The sequence below is a fragment of the Hordeum vulgare genome, chromosome 5H (assembly GCF_904849725.1).
Source record: "Hordeum vulgare subsp. vulgare chromosome 5H, MorexV3_pseudomolecules_assembly, whole genome shotgun sequence".
Lineage (NCBI taxonomy): Eukaryota > Viridiplantae > Streptophyta > Magnoliopsida > Poales > Poaceae > Hordeum > Hordeum vulgare.
Genome location: NC_058522.1, coordinates 130,099,638 through 130,121,929, shown reverse-complemented (window position 1 = coordinate 130,121,929; position 22,292 = coordinate 130,099,638). Strand labels below are relative to the sequence as shown.

The following is a 22,292-nucleotide window of genomic DNA, read 5'->3' as shown; positions in this document are numbered from 1 at the left end:
AACGCCTCGCCTAGGTCATAAGCGAAAGCCTAGGCACAACATGCAAGAAAATGTCCACCGAGAGAGAAATCACGCCATATTGCACTAACATGTCAAACAATCCATATTCCAATGGCAGTAGCTGATAGTTAACTTATTTGTATGCTTTGAATTAAGATAATACATATATAATAACCATAAACACATCCTAATAGTAGAAACCATATTATCGCCTAGGCTACGCCTATAGCGCTTATGCACCGCCTCGGCACTAGGCACATGCCAACCGCTTTGCTTACACCTACCACTTTTTCCAACCTTGCTAGCATCTCACAAAAACTCCTTCATCCATCCCTTTATCTTCTCTCAATTTCGGCCGCCTCTCGAGTATTTGAAGGTCCCATTCTATCTGCATCCCTAAATAATGGTCACTGAGATATTCATTATGGACCTGCAAAGAATTCTTGACGACATCTCTAATTGGGCCTATACGCTCATTACTGAAAAGTTCGTGATTTACTCTGTGTCGTGAAGCATTGCAATATGTATTTAACTCGTTTGACAGACCCCTTCACATCAGCCATGAAAAACAACATGTTGCCATATACGAATAAAAGGTGGTTAATGGTGTGTGTTGTGGGGCCACATCTTTATACGTGCCAACGTTGATGACTCACAACTAGATTTCAGAAGGCACGAAACACCCTCTCTGCAATCAAGAATAATTAAGAAGAAATTGAGTTTCCCTGTCAGAACCCTCTCATTGGTTTGAAAGAATCAACGATTCTGCCCAGTGAAAATAATAAAAACGAAACCGAGGGAATCATGCTCATAACCACATCAATCCACTCTTGAGCAAAACCAAGCTTAGATATGATAGCTCTCGAATAAGGCCATTCTAATATGTCATATGCTTTCATCATATCAAGCTTAAGAGCACAAAAACTATTCATCTTTGATTTTGCTTCTTTCATGAAATGCAAGCATTCGTAACCATATATAATATTGTGTTATTAACCAGCGAGAAATAAGTATCGACTGTTTTTCGGATATGATCTCCAGAAAAGGTAAGGTTCCTTTTCCTTTTAAAATCACTTTTTTTAAACAATTCAAAATCACCTTTTTTGAGATCTTTAAAATCATCTTTTTTTAAACAATTCAAAATCACCTTTTTTTAGATCTTTAAAATCACCTTATAAACGACATTGCAGGGAGTTTTTTTTTTTAGGAAAGGACATTGCAGGGAGTGATGAGCCTTAAGTGGAGGTGGGCTTGACTAGGCCTGGTGTCGCGGGAAGCTCAACCCACTCCAGCAAACATCTATGGCCCAAGGTCCGTCACAAAACCTAGCAGCAACAAATCATGCCCACTGTTTTCTCGAAGGTAAAAGACAGTCATATAAACCCTTCGTTCCATCGCCGCCGCCGCCTACCTCTCCCTGGTCGGAAGGACCTTCGGCCACCCCTTTCTCCTACCGCGACCGTGAAACTTGCGAGGTCAGCGTCCGCTTCGGGGAAGCTCAACCCACTCCAGATTTGTGTCGTATTCCATGGGGAAGAGCAGCAAGAAGAACAAGGTCATCCTCGCGCCGCCGCTGCCGCCGGATGTCGACGACGAGGACATCTTGGTCTCCGACGAGGATGTGGATTTCGTCGAGGAGAATAGAGAGCACGTCCACTTGATCACCGGGCTCAACAGGAAGGCTCTCGACAAAGTCGTCACCAGGGTCCCCGACCACGACGAGGACAAGGTCGAGCTCCTCTACGAGGAGCGCGAGCGCAAGAGGAGGGCCGCCCTAGCCTTGAAACCCAAGGAGGACGATGACCTCGAGGTGGACCCCGTCGACGCGCTCCCTGTCAAGACTCTGCAGGGGGAGCTGCTCTACAGAACCGGTAAAAATCATGCATGCCCACTTCTATTTGGTTCAGCAGAGCCGGTTGAGCTAGCCTAGCGAATATGGTGTAGGAGCACTTGCTAGTTGCACAAGGCTTTGGGGAACCGCATAGCAAATGCTATAGATATATTAGTAAGTGAAATCATTTTGGGTCTGAGTTTCTACTAGGTTTGATTTTTTGCATTCAGTAGCAACAGGCTACCGCAGACACTTGACAAGAACACCCTATACAAGCAGAGGAAGACAAGAATCTAGGAGATGTACCTACCACCAATGGCTTCCATTGTTCTTGGTCCATGAATTTAATAAGGTCTTACAACCTATCCTATTGTTGTTGTCCATGACTTAACAAGATTGTTTTAGACATTGCTTGAACTAAGTACAGTTGCTGTGTACTCGCAATCAACATTGTGCCAAGCTTGCCTGGCTCCATTTACAGAGCTTGGTGTGCCCTTTTGATCCCAGAATCATGGCATGTGCCCTAGAGCGGTGAACCCGTGCTGCTGTATTGCCATTTGCAGAGCAAGCATTCAGGCCACTGATGCTGATCCAAATGGACAGACATGACTTATTGTTCTGCATGCAACTTACATTAATCAGGGGAGGGGTTGGCAGTAATTCAGAATGGCATGAGTCAATACTATTGTGGTTATTTATTTGTTGGCAAATTTTAACATGCTCCCTCTTACCCTCTTTTTTTACATGTGAGGTAAGAAAGTACTCCCTCCGTCCCGAAATTCTTGTCTTACGTTTATTTAGAAATGAATGTATCCAAATACTAAATTGTGACTAGATACATTCATATCTAGACAAATCTAAGACAAGAATTTTGGGACGGAGGGAGTAAGAGTTAATCAGACCACTAATTAATGTGATTAATGGCTCAGATCTACTATATACTCTTACCTCTCATATGAAAAGAGGGGGTAAGAGGGAGCATGTCAAAACTGCTCTTATTTGTTTCCGTATCTTGTCCTGTTAAAAGGAATGACAAACATGAATCTTTTTGATACTGTAATTACTGGTTTTATGACGCCCCTGTAACTACTATGTTTACCTTGTCCAATTAGACAGAAAGCAAGTAAAAAACATTTTTTTTTCTGAAATATAAAGTGTTATGACCGGTACAACGTACCAACGGAGGAGGCCCAATGGGCAGGGTTAATTACGGGCTTAGCCCAAGTTATCTTACCTATCTTAGAAGTCCAAGTTATATTAGAGTCCAAGTTAGAGTCCAAGTTATCTAGGTTTTAGTGGAGGCTGTCCTCCTTTATAAACACATGTACCCCTTCGATATTAATCAGACAATAAACAATATATTCTGTTGTCGTCTCCCTCAGGAGACGAGAGCCCCAAACCCTAGCCGCCTCTCTCTCTCTCTCTCACGCCGCGACGGCGCCCAACCGCCGGCGCCGGCGTCCCCAACCTCGCAGCCCGCACTTCCAGCCCTACAACCTACGTCCGAGACCTGGTAGAACCCTAGCCTCTACCAATTTGGTATCAGGTAGCTTGGGTTCGATGAGTTTGTCGGACCTTCCCACCACCACCGCCGCCGCCACCACCGCCTTGCCCGCCACCTCACAGCAGCAGCCGCCGCCGCACCACTCACCGCCGCCGGCCACCTCAGGCCCGGCCGCCTCCGGTCCCGCGGCCCTGGCGGCCGAACCCGCTCCCGTCCTCTCCCCGGCGGAGATGTCCTCGGCGATCCGCGACCTCAACCTGGCGGTCTCGAACCTCCGGACTCTCCTCCAGGCTCCGTACGCAACCCCGCCACCACCGCCTCCGCCGGCGGCGCCCTTCGCGCCACCGCCCCCGGCGACTGTCGTGCCCCAGGGCCTGCCGATCACCCAGGTCCGGTGGCCGCCGTCGCCGTCCCCGCTACCGACGTGGATGGACACGCCGACCTACACGACGGCGCCACTACAGCCGACGGTGTTGCAGCCACCCGCCCCCACCTTCGGGGGGTTCGGCGGGTACACTGATCTGTACGCCGGGAGCTCCGTGGTGCCGCAACACTCTCCTTCCGCCGCGCTGGGCCGTCACGAGGGCACCTACGCGGCCTCGCCACACGTGCAACAGCCACCCCGCTTCACCAAGCTGGAGTTCGCCACCTACGACGGCACCGTCGACCCCTTGAACTGGCTCAATCAGTGCGACCAGTTTTTCAGGGGGCAGCGGACCATGGCGTCCGACCGCACGTGGATCGCCTCCTACCACCTCCGTGGCGCCGCCCAGACTTGGTACTACGCCCTCGAGCAGGACGAGGGCGGGATGCCTTCATGGGAGCGCTTTCGCGACCTGTGTCTCCTCCGGTTCGGCCCCCCCATACGTGGGAGCCGCTTGGCCGAGCTCGGTCGCCTTCCCTTCACCACCTCGGTGCAGGACTTCGCCGACCGCTTCCAGACGTTGGCCTGCCATGCGCCTGACGTCACGGCTCGCCAACGCGCCGAGCTCTTCGTCGGCGGCCTTCCCGACCACATCCGCATCGATGTCGAGATGCGCGACCCCCAGGACCTGCAGACGGCCATGTATTACGCACGCGCGTACGAGCAGCGCGCCAACGCCCTGCAGCAGGCGTTCCCGGGCCGCGGCACGCGTTCCCCGCCCCGCCCCGCCCCGGCGGCCGCCACCCCGACACGCCCTGCCGGCCGCTACGGCGGCTGCCCCCGCGCCGACACGCACCTTCCGGCGCTTGACGTCGGCCGAGCAGCTCGAGCGGCGCCGCAAGGGCCTGTGCTTCAACTGCGACGAGCCGTATGCGCCGGGTCATACGTGCGCCCGCCTGTTCTACTTGGAGACCGTCGACGACGCGGAGGTGGAGGCCCTCACCGCGGAGCTCGACGCCACCACACTCTCCGAGGCCGGCGTCACGACCTACGGGCCGGTCGACGCGACCGCCTTCGTCGTCTCCCTTCATGCCATGGCTGGCATCAAGACGGCAAAGACGATGCTGCTTCCGGTGACCTACGGGTCGGTCGACGCGACCGCCTTCGTCGTCTCCCTTCATGCCATGGCTGGCATCAAGACGGCAAAGACGATGCTGCTTCCGGTGACGATCAACGGGGAGCGTCTAACCGCGCTCGTGGACACGGGTTCGACGCACAACTTCCTGTCCGGGGACGCCATGCGCCGCCTCGCACTCCAACCGGCGGGCTCGGAGAAGTTCAGCGTCACCGTCGCCAACGGGGACCGCCTTGCTTGCTAGGGGGTGGCGCGGCAGGTTCCCGTCCTCATTGGCGACGAGCCGTTCTCCATCAACTGCGTCGGCATCGACCTGGGCAGCTACGACTTCATCCTCGGCATCGACTTCCTGTCCACTCTCGGCCCCATCCTTTGGGACCTCGATGTGCTGTCCCTCATCTTCTGGCGCGAGGGCGGCCGTCGCGTTCAGTGGACAGGCATCGGCGGCTCCGGCGCCGTGACTCCACAGCTCCATTTGATGGCGTCCGCACTGGACGAGGCGCATCCCCTCCTGGCCGACCTCCTGCAGCAGCACAGCGACATCTTCGACGAGCCACAGGGCCTCCCTCCTGTGCGGCCCTGTGACCACCGCATCCACCTGCTGCCGGACACGGCACCTGTAGCCGTGCGTCCGTACCGGTACCCTCAGCTGCAGAAAGACGAGCTCGAGGGTCAGGTGGCGGTCATGCTCGCGCAAGGCATCATCCGGATTTCGACATCGCCGTTCTCCGCCCCGGTGCTCCTTGTGCGCAAGTCCGACGGCACATGGCGCTTCTGCATCGACTACCGCGCCCTCAACGCCCTGACGTCCAAGGACAAGTTCCCCATCCCCGTCGTGGATGAGCTCTTGGACGAGCTACACGGAGCGCGCTTCTTCACCAAGCTCGACCTTCGCTCGGGCTACCATCAGGTGCGCATGCACCCTGACGACATCGAGAAGACGGCGTTCCGCACTCACCATGGCCACTTTGAGTTCCTGGTGATGCCGTTCGGCCTCTCCAACGCGCCGGCGACCTTCCAGCCCCTGATGAACGACGTGCTCAGCCCATACTTGCGCCGCTTTGTGCTTGTTTTCTTTGATGACATTCTCATCTACAGTGCATCTTGGGCGGAGCATCTACAACATGTGGCCATCATCTTCAACGAGCTTCGAGCGCATCGTCTTCACCTCAAGCGCTCGAAGTGCTCGTTCGGCACGACCTCCGTCGCGTACCTGGGGCACGTCATCTCGGCGGACGGGGTAGCGATGGACGCGGACAAGGTCGTCGCCGTCGCCGCGTGGCCGATCCTGCGGTCACCGCGGGCGCTCCGCGGCTTCTTGGGCCTTGCCGGCTACTACCGGAAGTACATCCGGGACTTCGGCCTCACCGCCGCGCCACTGACGCGTCTCCTTCGACGCGACGCCTTCTCCTGGGATGAGGAGGCGACTACGGCATTCGAGGCTCTCCAGCAGGCGCTCACGACGGGACCCGTCCTCCAGATGCCGGACTTTGATATGCCGTTCATCGTGGACTGCGACGCCTCTGGCATCGGCTTCGGCGCCGTCCTTCACCAGGGCGAGGGATCGCTCGCCTTCTTCAGCCGCCCCTTCGCCGCTCGCCATCACAAGCTCGCGGCCTACGAGCGCGAGCTTATTGGGCTGGTTCAGGCGGTGCGCCACTGGCGGCCTTATCTTTGGGGCCGGTCATTCCGTGTGCGCACGGACCACTACAGCCTCAAGTTCTTGTTGGACCAGCGCCTCTCCACAGTTCCGCAACACCAGTGGATCAGCAAGCTCTTTGGCTTCGACTTCACTGTTGAGTACCGCCCCGGCCGTCTCAACACGGTCGTCGATGCCTTGTCCCGCCGCGACACTGAGGATGTCGCGGACGACGTCGCCATGGCTGGCACTATCATGTGCATTCGCTCCGGGCCATCTTTCGCCTTCATCAACGACATTCGCCGGGCAACTTCGACGGCCGTGGACGCCCAGGGCCTGCGCTAGCGCCTTGACGCCGGCGAGCTGGACGCGCCCTGGCGTTTGGACGAGGGGCTACTCCTACATGGCCGCCGCATCTTCGTGCCCGACCATGGCGACCTGCGCCACCAGGTCCTGACCTTGGCGCACTCTGCAGGGCACGAGGGCGTGCAGAAGACTCTCCATCGTCTCCGTACTGATTTTTACATCCCCGGTGATGGCGCGATGGTCCGCGACTGGGTGCGGTCGTGCGTGACGTGCCAACGGAACAAGACGGAGACACTACGACCCGCGGGTCTACTGCAGCCGCTGGACGTACCCTCCTAGGTGTGGGCGGATATTTCCATGGACTTCATCGAGGGCCTTCCCAAGGTGGGCGGCAAATCCGTCATCCTCACGGTGGTTGACCGCTTCTCCAAGTACGCACACTTCATCGCCCTGGGTCATCCATATACAGCCGCCTCCGTGGCGCAGGCCTTCTTCGACGGCATCGTCCGCCTCCACGGTTTTCCTCGTCCATCGTCAGCGATCGTGATCCCGTGTTCACGGGACATGTCTGGCGGGATCTCTTTCGACTGGCGGGCGTGAAGCTCCGCATGAGCACGACGTTCCACCCTCAGACAGACGGCCAATCCGAGGTGGTCAACAAGGTGATCGCCATGTACCTGCGCTGTGTTACTGGTGATCGTCCACGAGCTTGGGTGGACTGGTTGGCGTGGGCGGAGTACTGCTACAACACCTCCTATCACTCCGCCCTGCGCACCACGCCTTTCGAGGTGGTCTACGGGCGCCCACCTCCGGCGATGCTCCCTTACGAGCCTGGGACGGCTCGGTCCGAGACGGCGGGCGACTTACTCCGCACCCGCGACGACATTCTGGCTGAGGCACGCCAGCGTCTTCTCCAAGCACAGCAGCTGGCTCGGAAGTACTACGATGCTCATTATCGCGAGGCGGAGTTCGCGGTGGGCGATTGGGTGTGGCTGCGCCTCCTCCACAGGACCACGCAGTCTCTGGACCCGCGCTCCAAGCGCAAATTGGGACCTCGCTACGCCGGTCCCTTTCGTGTGCTGGAGCGTGTCGGCACACTCGCATACCGCTTGGAGCTGCCAGCTGGTTCTCGCCTCCACGACGTCTTCCATGTCGGCTTACTGAAGGCCTACCGCGGGGACCCTCCTGCAGCGACACCGGCCCTTCCTCCTACTTTGGATGGCCGCCTCCTTCCAGCTTCCGCACAGGTGGCGAAGGTGCTACAGGCGCAGCAGCGTCGCGGCGTCTGGCATGTCTTGGTACAATGGACCGGCCTACCAGAGGAGGAAGCGACTTGGGAGAAGCTCGACGATTTCCGCCAGCAGTTTCCAGATGTTCAGCTCGAGGACGAGCTGTTTGAGAAGGCGGGGAGAGATGTTATGACCGGTACAACGTACCAACGGAGGAGGCCCAAGGGGCAGGGTTAATTACGGGCTTAGCTCAAGTTATCTTACCTATCTTAGAAGTCCAAGTTATATTAGAGTCCAAGTTAGAGTCCAAGTTATCTAGGGTTTAGTGGAGGCTGTCCTCCTTTATAAACACATGTACCCCTTCGATATTAATCAGACAATAAACAATATATTCTGTTGTCGTCTCCCTCAGGAGACGAGAGCCCCAAACCCTAGCCGCCTCTCTCTCTCTCTCTCACGCCGCGCCGGCGCCCAACCGCCGGCGCCGGCGTCCCCAACCTCGCAGCCCGCACTTCCACCCCTACAACCTACGTCCGAGACCTGGTAGAACCCTAGCCTCTACCATAAAGGAGCAGAAATAAGTCAAAAGCATAAAGAAGTTCTCTAGAAATGTAGCATGCATTACTATACGAGTTTAAGTAAGTTTGTGATTATGCATTGTTTTAGTGTCACCCTACCCGTGTAACATTTATGCCATGAAATGCAGCCAAGAGAGCAAAATCTGAAGACAAAGCTAAGGGTGCTGAATCTAGATCTGAAGACAAAGAGGCTGATGCCAAGCAAAGTTCTCAAAAGGAATATAAAGGAAGATCTAACAAAAAGGAAGATAGTAAATTGCAGAATGTGCAGCGTCCAATTGAAGTTCCAAAGGAAAAACTGCATTCAGTAGTGTTGGTACTACTTCTGTGCTTCTTTTTGCATTAGTCTTCTGAAGCTCATGAATGCAAATTACCTAGTCATGTTTCATTGCAAATGTCGAAGTATCTTAGACATTGTCAACATATTGCAGGATATAGCTAAAGTGTCTTGGACTGTAGCTGTTCTAATTTGATTGCTCTGTGGATTGCTTTTGACATACAAAGCTGAATGCTAGAATGTGATAAGTGATTTTTTAGCAAAATCAAAATGATTTAATGCATCATCAGCAATTCAGCATAAATTATACTATTATAGATGAAAATATGGATATCTGTTGTAGAGCTTGTATATACCAGAAAAGTGTCAATGAAAGCAAACAGACAAGTTATAAAACTGTTTATCAAATGTCAGGTCATTTACAACGACAGAATTCGGCTCATTTGGTCATAATCGAAACCTTTTGTAGCTTATACAGAACTGCCATATTTTTATTATGCAAATAGTGAATTTTCCTGTTTGAGTTTAGAATACTCTGATTGGCAGGAAGAGGTGAAGGAAGAACTTTCAGCTGATGAATTGTTTGAGAAAAAGAAGTCTCAGCTTGCTGAATTAGGGATGGCCATGCTTGAAGATCCTGAATCAAACATTAGATCTCTGAATGATTTGCTAATTATATGCAACGATACAGACCAAAGGGTTGTTAAACTTGGTATTATGTCCTTGCTTGCTGTGTTCAGGGACATAATTCCTAGGTACATGACATGACAGTTCATTTTTACTATAGCCGCAGCTACGATGTTTCCCAGGTGACTTATATTATATGTGCCTTGATCTTCTTCTGCAGTTATCGGATTAGGCAGCTGACGGAAAAAGAGCTTGCCGTAGAAGTTTCGAAAGAAGTGAAGAAGACGAGATATTATGAGTACACGCTTATTCGTTCCTACAAGGTTTTATTCTGAATTCTGCTTCATACCCTTCATACTTTCTGACAAGGAAGTCATTTGATTATGAATTATGTGATCATGAACAATGTTCCAGTGGCTCATCACTTGCTTTTGCTTTCTTCATACTAATATTCATTTGCTGCACCTTCCGTTTGATGGTCAAGATATTTCTAGATGTTTTGATTGCTGAATTTCGTTTTCTGTTCCCTTTCTGTGCCCTTCCAGGCATACCTGCAGAAATTGATATCATTGGAGAAGCAACCCTATTTTTATCTTGTGGCAGTTCGTTGCTTGTGTAGTTTATTAGATGCTGCCCCACACTTTAACCACCGCGAAAGCTTACTGGCCAGTGTGGTCAGAAATTTAAGCTCCTCGAATGATGTAGCAAGGTATCTTCTTATTTATTTTTACTTGAATCATTTCTTACCTATTAATGTTATATGACTCAATTATGCAGCTGACTTCTGTATAAGCTATAGTGTTGGCAACTACTCCCTCCGTTCCTAAATATAAGTCTTTGTAGAGATTTCACTAGTGGACTACATACGGATGTATATAGACATACTTTAGAGTGTACATTCAATCATTTTGCTCCGTATGTAGACATCTAGTGAAATCGCTTAAAAGAATTATATTTAGGAACGGAGGGAGTAGGTTAGTCCCCATGAAGGATGACTTCCCAATTGCCATCCGTAGCTACCGAGTGCAACTTTCCTCCTGTAGTTCCATCCCTGCCCTCATAGTGAATGTTGTGGGAATGGGTTGCCAGTATAGAGCCACCGTTGCGTTCTAACAATAAAGCCTTCTGTTCCAATCAAGTTGGGGCAGGCTAGAGATGAAACCCAACAGAAACCTGTGAGAACCTAAAAGAGAAGGGAGAAAGTACAAGTAAACAAAGAGGAAAGTAAACTAAGGTTCTGGTACATGGATTGCTGACTTCATGCAGTCCTGTCAAGAGCCAAACTTGGCTTGTCAGACCGATTAACTGGCCCTCCCAGTTAATCGACACGAATATCACTCTCTCTTATCGGGAGTGGTCTGAATAGCAGTTAACTGCAGTTAACTGGTCAATATTTGCAACTTGATAATTTCCTTTAAAGCTGAAATCCATAGAGGAAACTATATGATGTAAACTAATTTGGTGGATATTTATTGGTTGCCTATTTTCCTGCCTTTTTGTTTAAAAATAATTATTAGTAAGTTGAGCAGTTAATGTGCAAATGAACCTAAGCATTTGTATTCATGAAGTAGTTCAAGTAAATTGGAGTATAAAAGCAGTCGACGTAGTACATCGCTATATTGACCTAACTTGCATCCTTTTCAACCTGTAGGAAACTATGTTCCGAGGCAATAAGATCTCTATTTAGAAATGAAGGAAAACATCGTGGTGAGGCAACTGTTGAAGCAGTAAGATTGATATCAGCTAGTGTGAAGCTCAATGATTGCCAGCTCCATCCTGATGTCGTTGAGGTATGTATGTGATGGAATTGAATGGTTATAGTGTCCATCTTCCTGCATTTTGCATGCAATAGATATGTGTTCTTGGTTGAGAATCAAACCCCTTGCTTACGGTGACAACATTTTTCTGTTAGGTCTGCTTGTCTTTGAAGTTTGATGAAGACCTTGGAAAAGATGAGAGCAAGGAAGAAAAACTTAAACCAAAGAAAAATAAACGATATCAGAATCGGGATGTCACAAAACCGAGTGATAAGAAGAAAATAAAGAAGGAATTGCTTTCTAAGGCTAGACAAGAGGTAACACCAAATGTTTCATACAAATCAGCTTGCTTAACTTGTAGCATGGCTATGAATTCTTATAAGGATATCCTTTTGTAGGTTCATGCAAATCTTAGAGCTGTTTCGTTTACTCTTGATCCAAAGGAGAAAAAAATGATACAAAGGGAAACACTAGCAGCTCTTTTTGAGACCTATTTTCGAATTTTGAAGCATAGCATGAACACTTCAAATTCAAGGTCCGTGCATTTTGTATGAGTTTTATAAGTACAAATTATATGTATCTGGCATTATATGGTCTGAGTTTACTTAGTTCTGATTTTTCTCTCTCTCTCTTTTAGCATAATGTTACACTCCTGATGATGACGATATTGGCATGTCAAATGTTTCCAGGTATAAGGGCACTAGCGTCTTCCCTGGTGGCTCACACCCTTTACTTGCTCCATGCTTGGAGGGCTTAGGAAAATTCTCACATTTAATTGATTTGGATTTCATGAGTGAACTTATCGCTTGCCTTAAGAAGCTTTCTGGGTATTCAGACCATCAAGGTGAAATTTCACCGGACACCACACTCTCTGTGTCAGAACGCCTACAATGCTGCATAGTTGCTTTTAAAGTCTGGAGGAGCAATCTTGAGGCTTTGAATGTAGACCTGCAGGACTTCTTTGTGCAGTTTTATAACCTTATACTGGAGTATCGACCTGACAGGTTTGGCCTCTTCATATGGTTAATGGTTGTAATGAGGAAATATCTTCTCTTGTTCTCTGTTATGTGCCTTGCACCTGAACACCAGATAACTTAACATGTCACTGAGTTATTCATGTGGAACACGGGTAGTCTGGGTATATGGCGCTGTTCTTTTAATACTATATCCTGTGTATTTTTAGTTGTATATACTATATAGTTGTTTCCTCTGTTCCTCAATAATGTGCTATTCAAATGTTTTGACATTTAATAAACTGGGCATTTATGTATTATTATATTGAAGAAAGATAGTAATGGCTAAACTGTCCATACCATGAGAACTACATGACCTGATCCATTGCATGCAGAGATCGTGGTGAGGTTTTGGCCGACGCTCTGAAGACACTTCTGTGGGAAGGCAAGCAGCAGGATATGCTAAGAGCAGCTGCTTTCATTAAACGTCTGGCAACATTTGCTCTGTCATTTGGCTCCGCAGAAGCAATAGCAGGTTCTAATTTATCATTGTCCTATCTAATTTTTGGCTACTAGTGCCTGCCAAGTATTATTTTGGTTCGAGTTTTTGGCAGTAGAACTAGAAGAAAGGCGCCGCCTTGCTGAACCGTTTGGGTATTGACGTTGAGAGTTTGTTTGTTTGGTGGCACACTTTATTTTTTAAACAGCTTATACTATTAAAATAAATCTTATAAAATTAATAAATTGTACAAGGACATATCAGTTCACTTGGCAAGGCACAAGCTTGATTACAGAACTTATGGTTTTGTTGTTACCGTGTTACATATTACACGATAGAATCTAAATATTGCCTTGATCATCAAGTGCCCCAGTACGTCAGTACTGCATAACTACCAGTTAAGAAATTAGTACATTGTACCGAGAATTTTGTACGGGTCTACAATCTAAACCGTGAATCGCCACCTGTATCTCAGACAACATAGTTATCTCAAAGGAACAACACCAACAAAATCACCTGACAAGTTTGTTTGACACCACCACTGGGTACCATTCCTTCCTTCAAAAGGGTGTACCCAGTGCTGAAAGCCCCCACACAAGGTGGGGTCTTAGGAATGGAATTTCTAGACAGCCTTACCGTTGTATAATAATTCTGCAAGGAGGCATGGCTCCGCTTCGCTCCCGCTCCCCGCGCCTAACCTAGCCTCGCCGTCCCGCAGCCACCGCCGTCCGCGTCAGGGCTCCGCCCTGCTCCTGCTCCTCCTCAGGCATCGCGCGATGGGCACCTCCGCCGCTGCTGATCCCGTCGACCGCCGAGCGACCCCCTCCGGCGAGCACGTCTCCTACGGGGAACGCTGGAGCAGCTCGGAGGGCGAGTCCTCGACGAGGTCGTACAGCGACGTCGCGCGCGTCGTCGCCCCCCGTAGGCCCGCTGGCTGACGCCGCTCCCGGGCGCGTCGCCACCGTCACTGGGCGGGCTGCGCCTGTCGCCCGTCCTGCGGTCAAAGACCTGCCTCGGCCCCCGCTCGGAGGTGCACCGCGCGTCGGGAGGCCCCGTGCTCGACGCTGACGGCTTTCAGCAGCCCCGTCGCAGGCATCACCACCGTCGTCCACGCCACGACGCCCCGCCCAGCCCGGCATCTTCGCCGCGTCGCCGCAGCCCGTCCCCGGAGGAGGTCGCCGGCCTCTGATTCTGCTGCCTCGACCATCGGCACCGCGTGCGCGACTGCCCCAACGACGTCCGGTGCCGCAGCTGTCTCGTCTTCAGCCACGCCTCCCGCACCTGCGGCGGCCGTCGCGTCGCCGCTGCTCCTTGGCAGCCCCTGCGCGCGGATGTGACCGTGCAGCCTCGCGTTGCGGATGCTCCTCGGCAGCCCACGTGCGCGGTTGCGGCCGCGCAGCCCCTCCCTGCTCGCGGCATCGTCGCCAGGGTCCCTCCCCCCGCATCGCCCCCTCGTCGCCCATTCCTCCTCCGGCTCCGGCCGCCCCGTCGCCCTGCGATGGCCCCGCGTGGGTTATCATGGTGCAGACGGTGGAGATGGACGACGCCGAGCTTGTCCTTGCTCGCGCAATGGTGGCCACCATCATGGGCAACCGGCCGCGGGTCTCCCCGGCCGAGGTGGTCGAGCTACTCCTGAGCTCGCTGGACCTCGCCGAGGGCGATTTTACCGTGCACGCGCATCATCCAGAGGACTTCCTCATCCTCTTCTCCTCCGTGGCCACCATTTGCCGGCTCAACGGCGAGCACCTCCTTTGCTCGCCCCGGTTTGCGCTATCACTGTGGCCATGGTGCAAGCTGGCTCACGCCAACGCCGACGGCCACGGGTACCGCGTGGAGCCGGAGCTCCGCGGCATGTCGCAAGCGCAGGCGCACTTACAAGGTTCCGGCTGGCCGCGCGGATGACATGGCCATCGACGCGCCGGCCTGGCGTGTGCGCTGTCCCGGCTGTGCCGATGGAACTGCCACGGCGGCTTCCTGGCCTGGCGCGGCGGTGCCGCCGAAAGGTACCCGCCCAGCCAGGCTGGGCATGCTGGCCTGGCCAAGGCCGCAGGGGCCCGCAGGACTACGTCAACGCGTCAACAAAGGCACGAGGGACCGCGTCATCCGCTTGCAAAAGGGAGCTTCATCGGGGGCCCACGGGCACCTACCTGTGCAACCCTCGGGCAGCGTCAGGGCGGCTTCTGCTTCGGCGACAGAAGGGACAAGCTCAGGGACAGCTGGCGAGCCGCGGTTGGCTGGCGGCGCCCTAACATCCCCTGCCGTTTCAAATCCGCGCGTCCCCACCACGACCGAGGCGGATGCGCTCGGGACCGCACGCCCCCGCGCTCCCCTCGTGCCGGAAACGGATGCGATCGGGGCCACCTCTGCGTCGGCTGAGCTCGCGTTCACCAGCCAGGTCCCTGATTCGCAGCCAGGCGACCCCACCACGCCAGTCACGCCTGCCGCCTGGTCGAGGCAAAACAACGCTATGATCACTCTTGCGGCGCGGGACCCGCCTGACGTCTTGGATCAGACGCCGTGGACCAGCGCGGGAACCACTTTGGCACGCGCGGGAATCCGGGAAACCGCTACCGCCGAACCGGTCATGGCTCCTGGGCCCCTGGCCACCAATCAGCCTGCAGCAGGGGCATCCCTTGCCGAGCACGCCTCCCCTGAGCCAGCATTGCCTGCCCCCCCACCATTGGGCCCCCTCCCACAGCGACTGGCGAGGCCACTTGTCGCCCCGACCCACCACCGATCACCATCCTGCAGCGGCCCACGCGCAGCGATCCTGATGGCGCCCCTGATGCCGTGCCTCGCGTGTCGGCTCCGAACAGATTTGCCTCGCCCCCGATCACCATGCGACGGCCACGCAGCCGGCCAGCCACATGCTCCCCCTCCTGGACGCTGGGACAGTTCTTGGCAGCAGCCATGAAGCAACTAAACGCCACCCTGCCCTCCCTTGGGAAGCGTTCGCGGCCACCGCTGAACTTCAGCCCCCGGTGGGGACGATCTGCTGCCACCCACGCGGCTGCTGCAACACCGCCAAGGACCGAGAGGCGCGCCCAAGTTCAGATACTGCGCACCCTCGGCATCGTCGGCATCAACCAGCCCATTTCCGCCGCCGAGATGAAGGCCTACGACGACCTGTTCGCCACGCCGATCCAACTGTCCGTCCTGCAGGCTATGGCCTCCCTTGTCGACAGGGAGATCCCTGAATGCCTGACTGCTGCGCCCAATGCTGCTGTCGCCTGCGCGCGTTAGCGACGCCGTTCGTCACCCGTCGATCCCTTGCTCATGGATTGCGGCTTGCAAATTGTTGTGTGGAATGTCAGAGGCCTTAACTCGCGCGCTAGGCCTGCGCTATTCGATCGCTTCTCTGTACCACTTGTGCGTCCATTGTATGCCTTCAAGAAACAAAGATGGCTTTGATCTCGTCGTATGTCATGCTGGAAACGCTGGGGGTCCGAATTTGATGGGTCCACATATCTCCCGGCCGATGGCATGCGCGGTGGCATCCTCCTCGCCTGGAAAACCAGGGCTGTCACGATCTTTGACCTCCAGTTCACGCAGCACGCGGTGACTGCGAAGGTGCGCGTGCCCAGTGGCAACCCCTGGTGGCTCACCACGGTCTACGGACCCCAGAGTGATCAGGACAAGCTGATGTTCCTGCAGGAGCTGCGCGACATTCACGCCACCTGCCCAGGCCCGTGGATGTTGTGCGGGGACTTCCAACTTGATATGTCGCGCCTCGGAGAAAAGCTCGGGCAACGTGAACCATCGCATGATGGGCAGGTTTCGCCGCGTCATGAACGACCTCGCTCTGAAGGAGGTTTATCTCAATGGGCGTCGCTTCACGTGGTCCAATGAGCAATCCCCCCTACGCTCGTGCGCCTTGACCGGGTGCTCTGCACCCCAGACTGGGAGGACAGCCATGGCGAGTGCCACCTCTGCAGCCTGGCATCCGTCGTCTTTGATCACTGTCCTCTGCTCCTGGACTGCTCGCCCATGCCCTCGGCTCACAAACGCTTCCACTTTGAGGAGTTCTGGATGCGTCTCGACGGCTTCCATGACACGGTTGCCGCGGCCTGGGGTTCGGTGTCGGACCCAGACCCCTTCAGGCGGCTGGTCAGGCGCCTGTAGGCCACGGGCCGCGCTCTCACGAGCTGGAGCGCCAAATCCACGGGCAACATCAGGGACAAGCTCGCCATCTGAGCTGATCCTGCGCTTTGACCAGGCGATGGAGATGCACATGCTCACTCCCCCGGAAGATTGGCTGCGCAAACAGCTCAAGATGTCCTATTTGGCTTGGCCTCACTTGAGCGCACGATCGCCCGACAGCGTGCTCGTCTATCTTCGCTCTCGGACGGCGACGCGAACACGAGCTTCTTCCACAGGCAATGCACATATCGCCGGCAGAAGAACAGAGTGCACAGCCTGTTTGTCGATGGGCAGATCCTCAATGAGCATGAGGAGATGGCCCAGGCGGCCTTTGCTCACTTTGACGGGCTGCTAGGCATTGCGCCTGACCGTGCACACACGTTGGACCTTGAGCACCTCATTCGCTGACCTGACGAGCCTCGAGGTGCCCTTCAGCCCAGAGGAGATTTGAGAGGCTGTGAGGCGCATGCCCGCGCACAAGGCGCCAGGGCCGGACAGCTTTAACGCGGAGTTCTTGCGCGCATGAGCATCATTAAGCAGGACATACTTGAGGTCTTCGAGTTGCTCTATGTGCTGAGGGGGCGCGGATTCCACAAACTCAACCAAGCACTGCTCACCTTACTGCCGAAGCGCGCCGACGCCCACAGGCTTAGTGATTATCGGCCGATCTGCCTGATACATATTGTGGCAAGCTCTTCGCGAAGGTCTTGTCCTTGCGCTTGGCCCCGAAGCTTGATGGCCTGGTGAGCCGCTACCAGAATGCATTCATCGCCGGACGCACTCTCCACGACAACTTCATCCTAGTCCGGCAATCCCTCAAGCTGTTGCACCAACTGGGGGCCCCGAGAATCATGCTCAAGCTCGACCTCACCCGGGCCTTCGACTCCATATCCTGGCCCTTCCTCTTCGAGACCTTGCGCCAATATGGGTTCGGAGTGAGGTTCCGGGAGTGGCTGGCCATCCTCCTCTCATCGGCCAGCACCCGTGTCCTGCTCAATGGGGTGCCTGGACCCCCGATCTGGCACCGCCGCGGGCTGCGTCAAGGTGACTCGACATCTCCGCAGCTATTCGTCCTGGTCGTCGACATGCTCAGCCGCCTCATGCAGCGAGCGCTCCAGACCGGCATACTCCGGAGCCTCCACCCTCGACGAGATGTTCCGGCTATCTCGCTATACGCCGATGATGTGATGTTGTTCTGTCACGCCACGTCCGACGAGGTCCGTGCTGTGAAGGGCATCTTAGGGGTCTTCGGCTCCGCCTCTGGCCTGCATGTGAACTACGGCAAGAGGTCTGCTACGGCATTGCATGGAGATGAGTCGATTGCCGCCTTGCTGGAGATCCTTGTCTGCCAGACGGCGGACCTGCCCATCACATACCTGGGCATCCCCCTCTCCACGCGCCGCCCTTCCGCGGCCCAGATGCAACCACTAGTCGACAAGGTGGCAGGCCGCCTCCCGTCTTGAAAGGCGTGGCTCATGAACAAGGCCGGGCGGCTGGTGGCTCATGAACAAGGCCGGGCGGCTGGCGCTCGTCAAGTCTGTGCTCAGCGCCATCCCCACCCACCAAATGCTCGCCCTCGCACCCCCGAAGAAAACCCTGAAGCAGCTCGAGAAGATTCAGCGCGGGTTCCTCTGGGCCGGGCGCAAGGCCGCCCAAGAAGGGCACTGTCACGTGAAGCCGGGTATGCCGGCCGATCGAGTACGGTGGCCTGGGAGTCCGCGACCTCGAGCGCACGGGGCTCGCTCTTAGGCTCAGATGGTTATGGCTCTCGCGGACGGACACTAGCCGTGCCTGGCATGGCTTGGACATGCAGTTCACCCCCGAGGAGCACGGCCTTTTCCACGCCTCCACCACCATGCAGCTCGGGGATGGAATGACATCACTTTTTTGGGAGGACCGTTGGCTCCTCGCCAATCCATCCGTGAGCACGCGCCCTCGCTGTACATTTGCATCCCCAAAAATCGGAGGAAATCTCGGACGGTGGCGGAGGGCATTGACGGCAATGCATGGGCGCGGGATATCCACGGTACCCTTGGCCTTCAGGAGATTGGGCAGTATCTCCAACTTTGGTTGCTGGTGTCTCGCACCACCCTTTCCCCAGAGCCGGACAAGCTAACCTGGAAGTGGACAGCCAACGGCAACTACACAGCAAGGTCTTGCTACCAAGCCACCTTCCACGGATCCATCGCTTGCCGCTCGTGGAAGCTGATTTGGAAGGGTTGGGCCCCGTCGAAGGTCAAGTTCTTTCATTGGCTCGCCAATCAGGACCGTTGCTGGACTGCTGAGCGCCTTGCCCGCCATGGCCTCACACACCACCCTCGGTGCCTCCTGCGATCAAGAGCCGGAAACGATACATCACCTGTTGCTCACATGTCCATTCGCGAAGCAGACCTGGCACGGAATCATGCCCTGGCTGCGTCTCCCGGCTCCGGTGCCAGACCAGGACGCCACGCTCCAGGACTGGTGGCTGCGGGCTCGCGACGCCACGCCACCCCCGCTCCGCAAAGCGCTGGCCTCCGTAGCGCTCCTGGTGCCTTGGATGATCTGGAAGCATAGAAATGCGTGTGTATTTGACCATGTAACCCCATCGCTAGTTGAGCTCGTTGATGCGATCAAGGACGAGTCCAGAAGTTGGGCTAAGGCAGGGGCCAAAGGGCTTAGGGTCACCCTGCCCTCCTCCTGGGACGTCCATTGATCCATTTGTAACACCGTTGTACTGGCCTCTTAGGAGGATGTTTTTCCCCCTCTTTTCAATGCAATGAAACACAAAGGCTTTTGCGTTTCTCGAAAAAAAATTCTGCAAGGAGGCTGGTTCGAACCCAGGACCTCCAGGCCACAAGTGGAGAGACTACCACTGCGTCAGACCTGCCCTTTACCATTCCTTCCTTCAGTTACTATGAAATCTGGCAACCTCTTGGGTGTGGATCGCTCATCTCAGATACTCTTCTTGGCTGGTTTCTACCAAGAAGCCACGGTCGCGAAGGATGCATGCCATCACTACTCTGGAGTGTCTGTCGAGAAAGCATGGGAATGAAATTGCGATCTCTATCTCCAAGATTCTAGCTCTCCCCTCTCGAAATTGCAGTTAAGCCCAACCGATGACCAACCCTTTTCATCCATATCTCCACTCATGTCTCCAGTATAGCCTTCAAATCCTCAATTCGCTGATTGATGCTTTCACATGCCCATACACACTTCAGGTTGTTAGAGGAATTTTGTTCGCTTCCATGAGAAATTCCCAAGTGATACGGACCAGCCAGCACGAGGCCGACGCCTGCTCCAAAGATGGACGACCACTGACCGCCACCATTTTTTTCACCAAACCCTTGCCTGAAGGAAAAGAGAGCAGGCGAAGATTGCCCCCTTCTCCACGAACACAATGGAGGATGCGAGTCGACATGGGGACACCCAAATTACAGCGAACTGACATGAGGCGGAAGGGGTTTGACCAGCACACTGACGTTGGTTGTGAGCTGACCTACGGGACGGACGCGCCAACCTGACACTGACAAGCGGGGTCTGCTGTGGGAAAAACACCGGGCCTCCCAACAGGTCTCCATTCCTAAGGAGTTTGGAGCATTTAAGGATGCAGTGATGCACCAGCCGAGTGCAATATTTTATAGCAGCATTCATGGAACAAATTCATAATAAATTACTACCTTTGTTCCAAATTATAAGATGTTTTGGATATTTCAATATGGACTACGTACAGACTGAAATGAGTTAACAAACACACTAAAACACGTCTACATACATCCAATTCAGAGAAAAGTTAGAACATCTTATAATTTGAAACGGAGGGAGTTAGACTTGCTGCAGGTGATCCCATCTTGGTTGCTTCTTAGAACCTGTACAAAATATGCATCACAAGATTAGTTAATCATCAGTAGAGCATTAGAGGCATTTGTAAGGCATTCAATTTTTCTTCGTGGCTAGTTCTTGCAAGCACTTGTAGTCAAGTATCATCGCTTTCTGTCTTATTGGAATAATGACACATGTTGGGCTCATGTTTCAGCCTTGATCACGCTGAAGCATCTTCTCCAGAAGAATACCAAGTGCCGAAACATGTTGGAAAATGATGCTGGCGGTGGTTCCCTGTCTAGCTTAGTTGCGGTATATGTCTTACCTCTTCTGTATTTTATTTATCATCTACAATTTGTATTTATCTTATTATTATCAATTTCATTTTTTCCTTTTGTTCAGAAATATGACCCAGAGGCTAAAGATCCTTATCTTAGTGGAGCACTAGCAACAGTACTTTGGGAGCTTAGCCTTCTGCAGAAGCATTATGACGAAACTGTTAGTGGAATGGCTTCAAATGTCTTGAGCATGGCAAATCTGAACGCCACCCAGAATCCAGTTCAACTTTCTAGCTCGAATCCTCTAGAAGCATACAAAGACTTGTCGATGGGACGGGAATTATCAAAGCCAACCCACAAATTGTCACATACATTGAAGTGCAAAAGGAAACGTCGCAGCAAGGAGTTTGTCGCTCTAAGCCCAGATGTGCTTGAGAAGGCAGATTGCACGGTGGGCGAAGATGAACTGAGAGAGAAGTTGCAAAGTCATTTTGCTGTACTAAGAGGCATTTCTGAGAATGAGAGATTGAGGACCGAGTTGAACCATGCATTGTCATCCATAAGCATGTACAAGGAATACAAGAAGCAGAAAAAGGCAAGCAAGAAATCAAAAAACGTTGCAAGGGCTTAGTTGTCTTGCGTTCTGTGGATTTTTACCACACGAGCGGTAGAAGGTGTCCCCCAATTCTGTTGTAGCACCACTGTATCGATTTATCGTAGTTTCTTGTGACACAGTTGCAGTTTCTGTGCAAGATACAATTGCTACATCCTTGATGATTTTGCATAAATCTTTCATAGCCGACTTTTCTTTGCGTTGCTCCAAGAAACGCAAAGTCAACGCAACGGTGATGTGCTCCCTGCTTTTCACACGTAATTGTTTTTTTCTAATTACCAAACGGTTCCATCTGCGAAGCGGAATACTATTGTACGTGTACGAACCAATTCCGTGTAAGGTGGAATGCTAACTAGGTAGTACTCCCTCCGTTCCTAAATATAAGTCTATATTTCACTAGGAGTCTACATACGAAGCAAAATGAGTGAATCTACATTTTAAAGTATGTCTATATATATTTATATGTAGTCCACTAATAAAACCTTTTTAAAAAATTATATTTAGGAACGGAGGAAGTACTAAGGTGCATGTCTAGTGATAATCTAGTGATGGTCTTAAAAGTCCTAAATACTTGTGAAAAGGCCAAGGTTAACAGTTTGTGTACTCTCGAAAAAAGGCCAATCCTACATGGCTGCCGGTATGCCAATGATGGTCATAATAAGTGCTAAAAAACATCGACCTTAACAACTAACAGCTTTGTCCAAACACGTAAGGGCATCTCAAGGCCATATAAAACCCCCGTGTTGTAAGAAGTTCTTAAA

At 53.1% G+C, this 22,292-nt stretch overlaps 1 protein-coding gene across 1 annotated transcript; it reads left to right on the top strand.

The window, feature by feature from the left end:
• Window positions 1-1,332: 1,332 nt before the first annotated feature.
• Window positions 1,333-21,720, top strand: LOC123451879 (nucleolar complex protein 3 homolog). Its single transcript, XM_045128426.1, has 12 exons — window positions 1,333-1,871; window positions 8,715-8,902; window positions 9,410-9,618; window positions 9,711-9,813; window positions 10,036-10,199; window positions 11,142-11,280; window positions 11,403-11,564; window positions 11,646-11,782; window positions 11,937-12,251; window positions 12,596-12,735; window positions 20,855-20,952; window positions 21,043-21,720. The coding sequence occupies exons 1-12, from the start codon at window positions 1,529-1,531 to the stop codon at window positions 21,547-21,549; spliced, it is 2,505 nt and encodes an 834-aa protein (XP_044984361.1). The 5' UTR covers window positions 1,333-1,528; the 3' UTR covers window positions 21,550-21,720.
• The last annotated feature ends 572 nt before the right edge of the window (window positions 21,721-22,292 follow it).

What these genes read in the sequence shown, in the direction of transcription:
- LOC123451879 (XM_045128426.1), top strand. Translation starts at nt 1,529, where the DNA reads ATGGGGAAGAGCAGCAAGAAGAACAAGGTCATCCTCGCGCCGCCGCTG. An exon ending in AACTGCATTCAGTAGTGTTG is followed by an intron (nt 8,903 to 9,409) that starts GTACTACTTCTG and finishes TCTGATTGGCAG; the next exon opens with GAAGAGGTGAAGGAAGAACT. An exon ending in CGCTTATTCGTTCCTACAAG is followed by an intron (nt 9,814 to 10,035) that starts GTTTTATTCTGA and finishes GTGCCCTTCCAG; the next exon opens with GCATACCTGCAGAAATTGAT.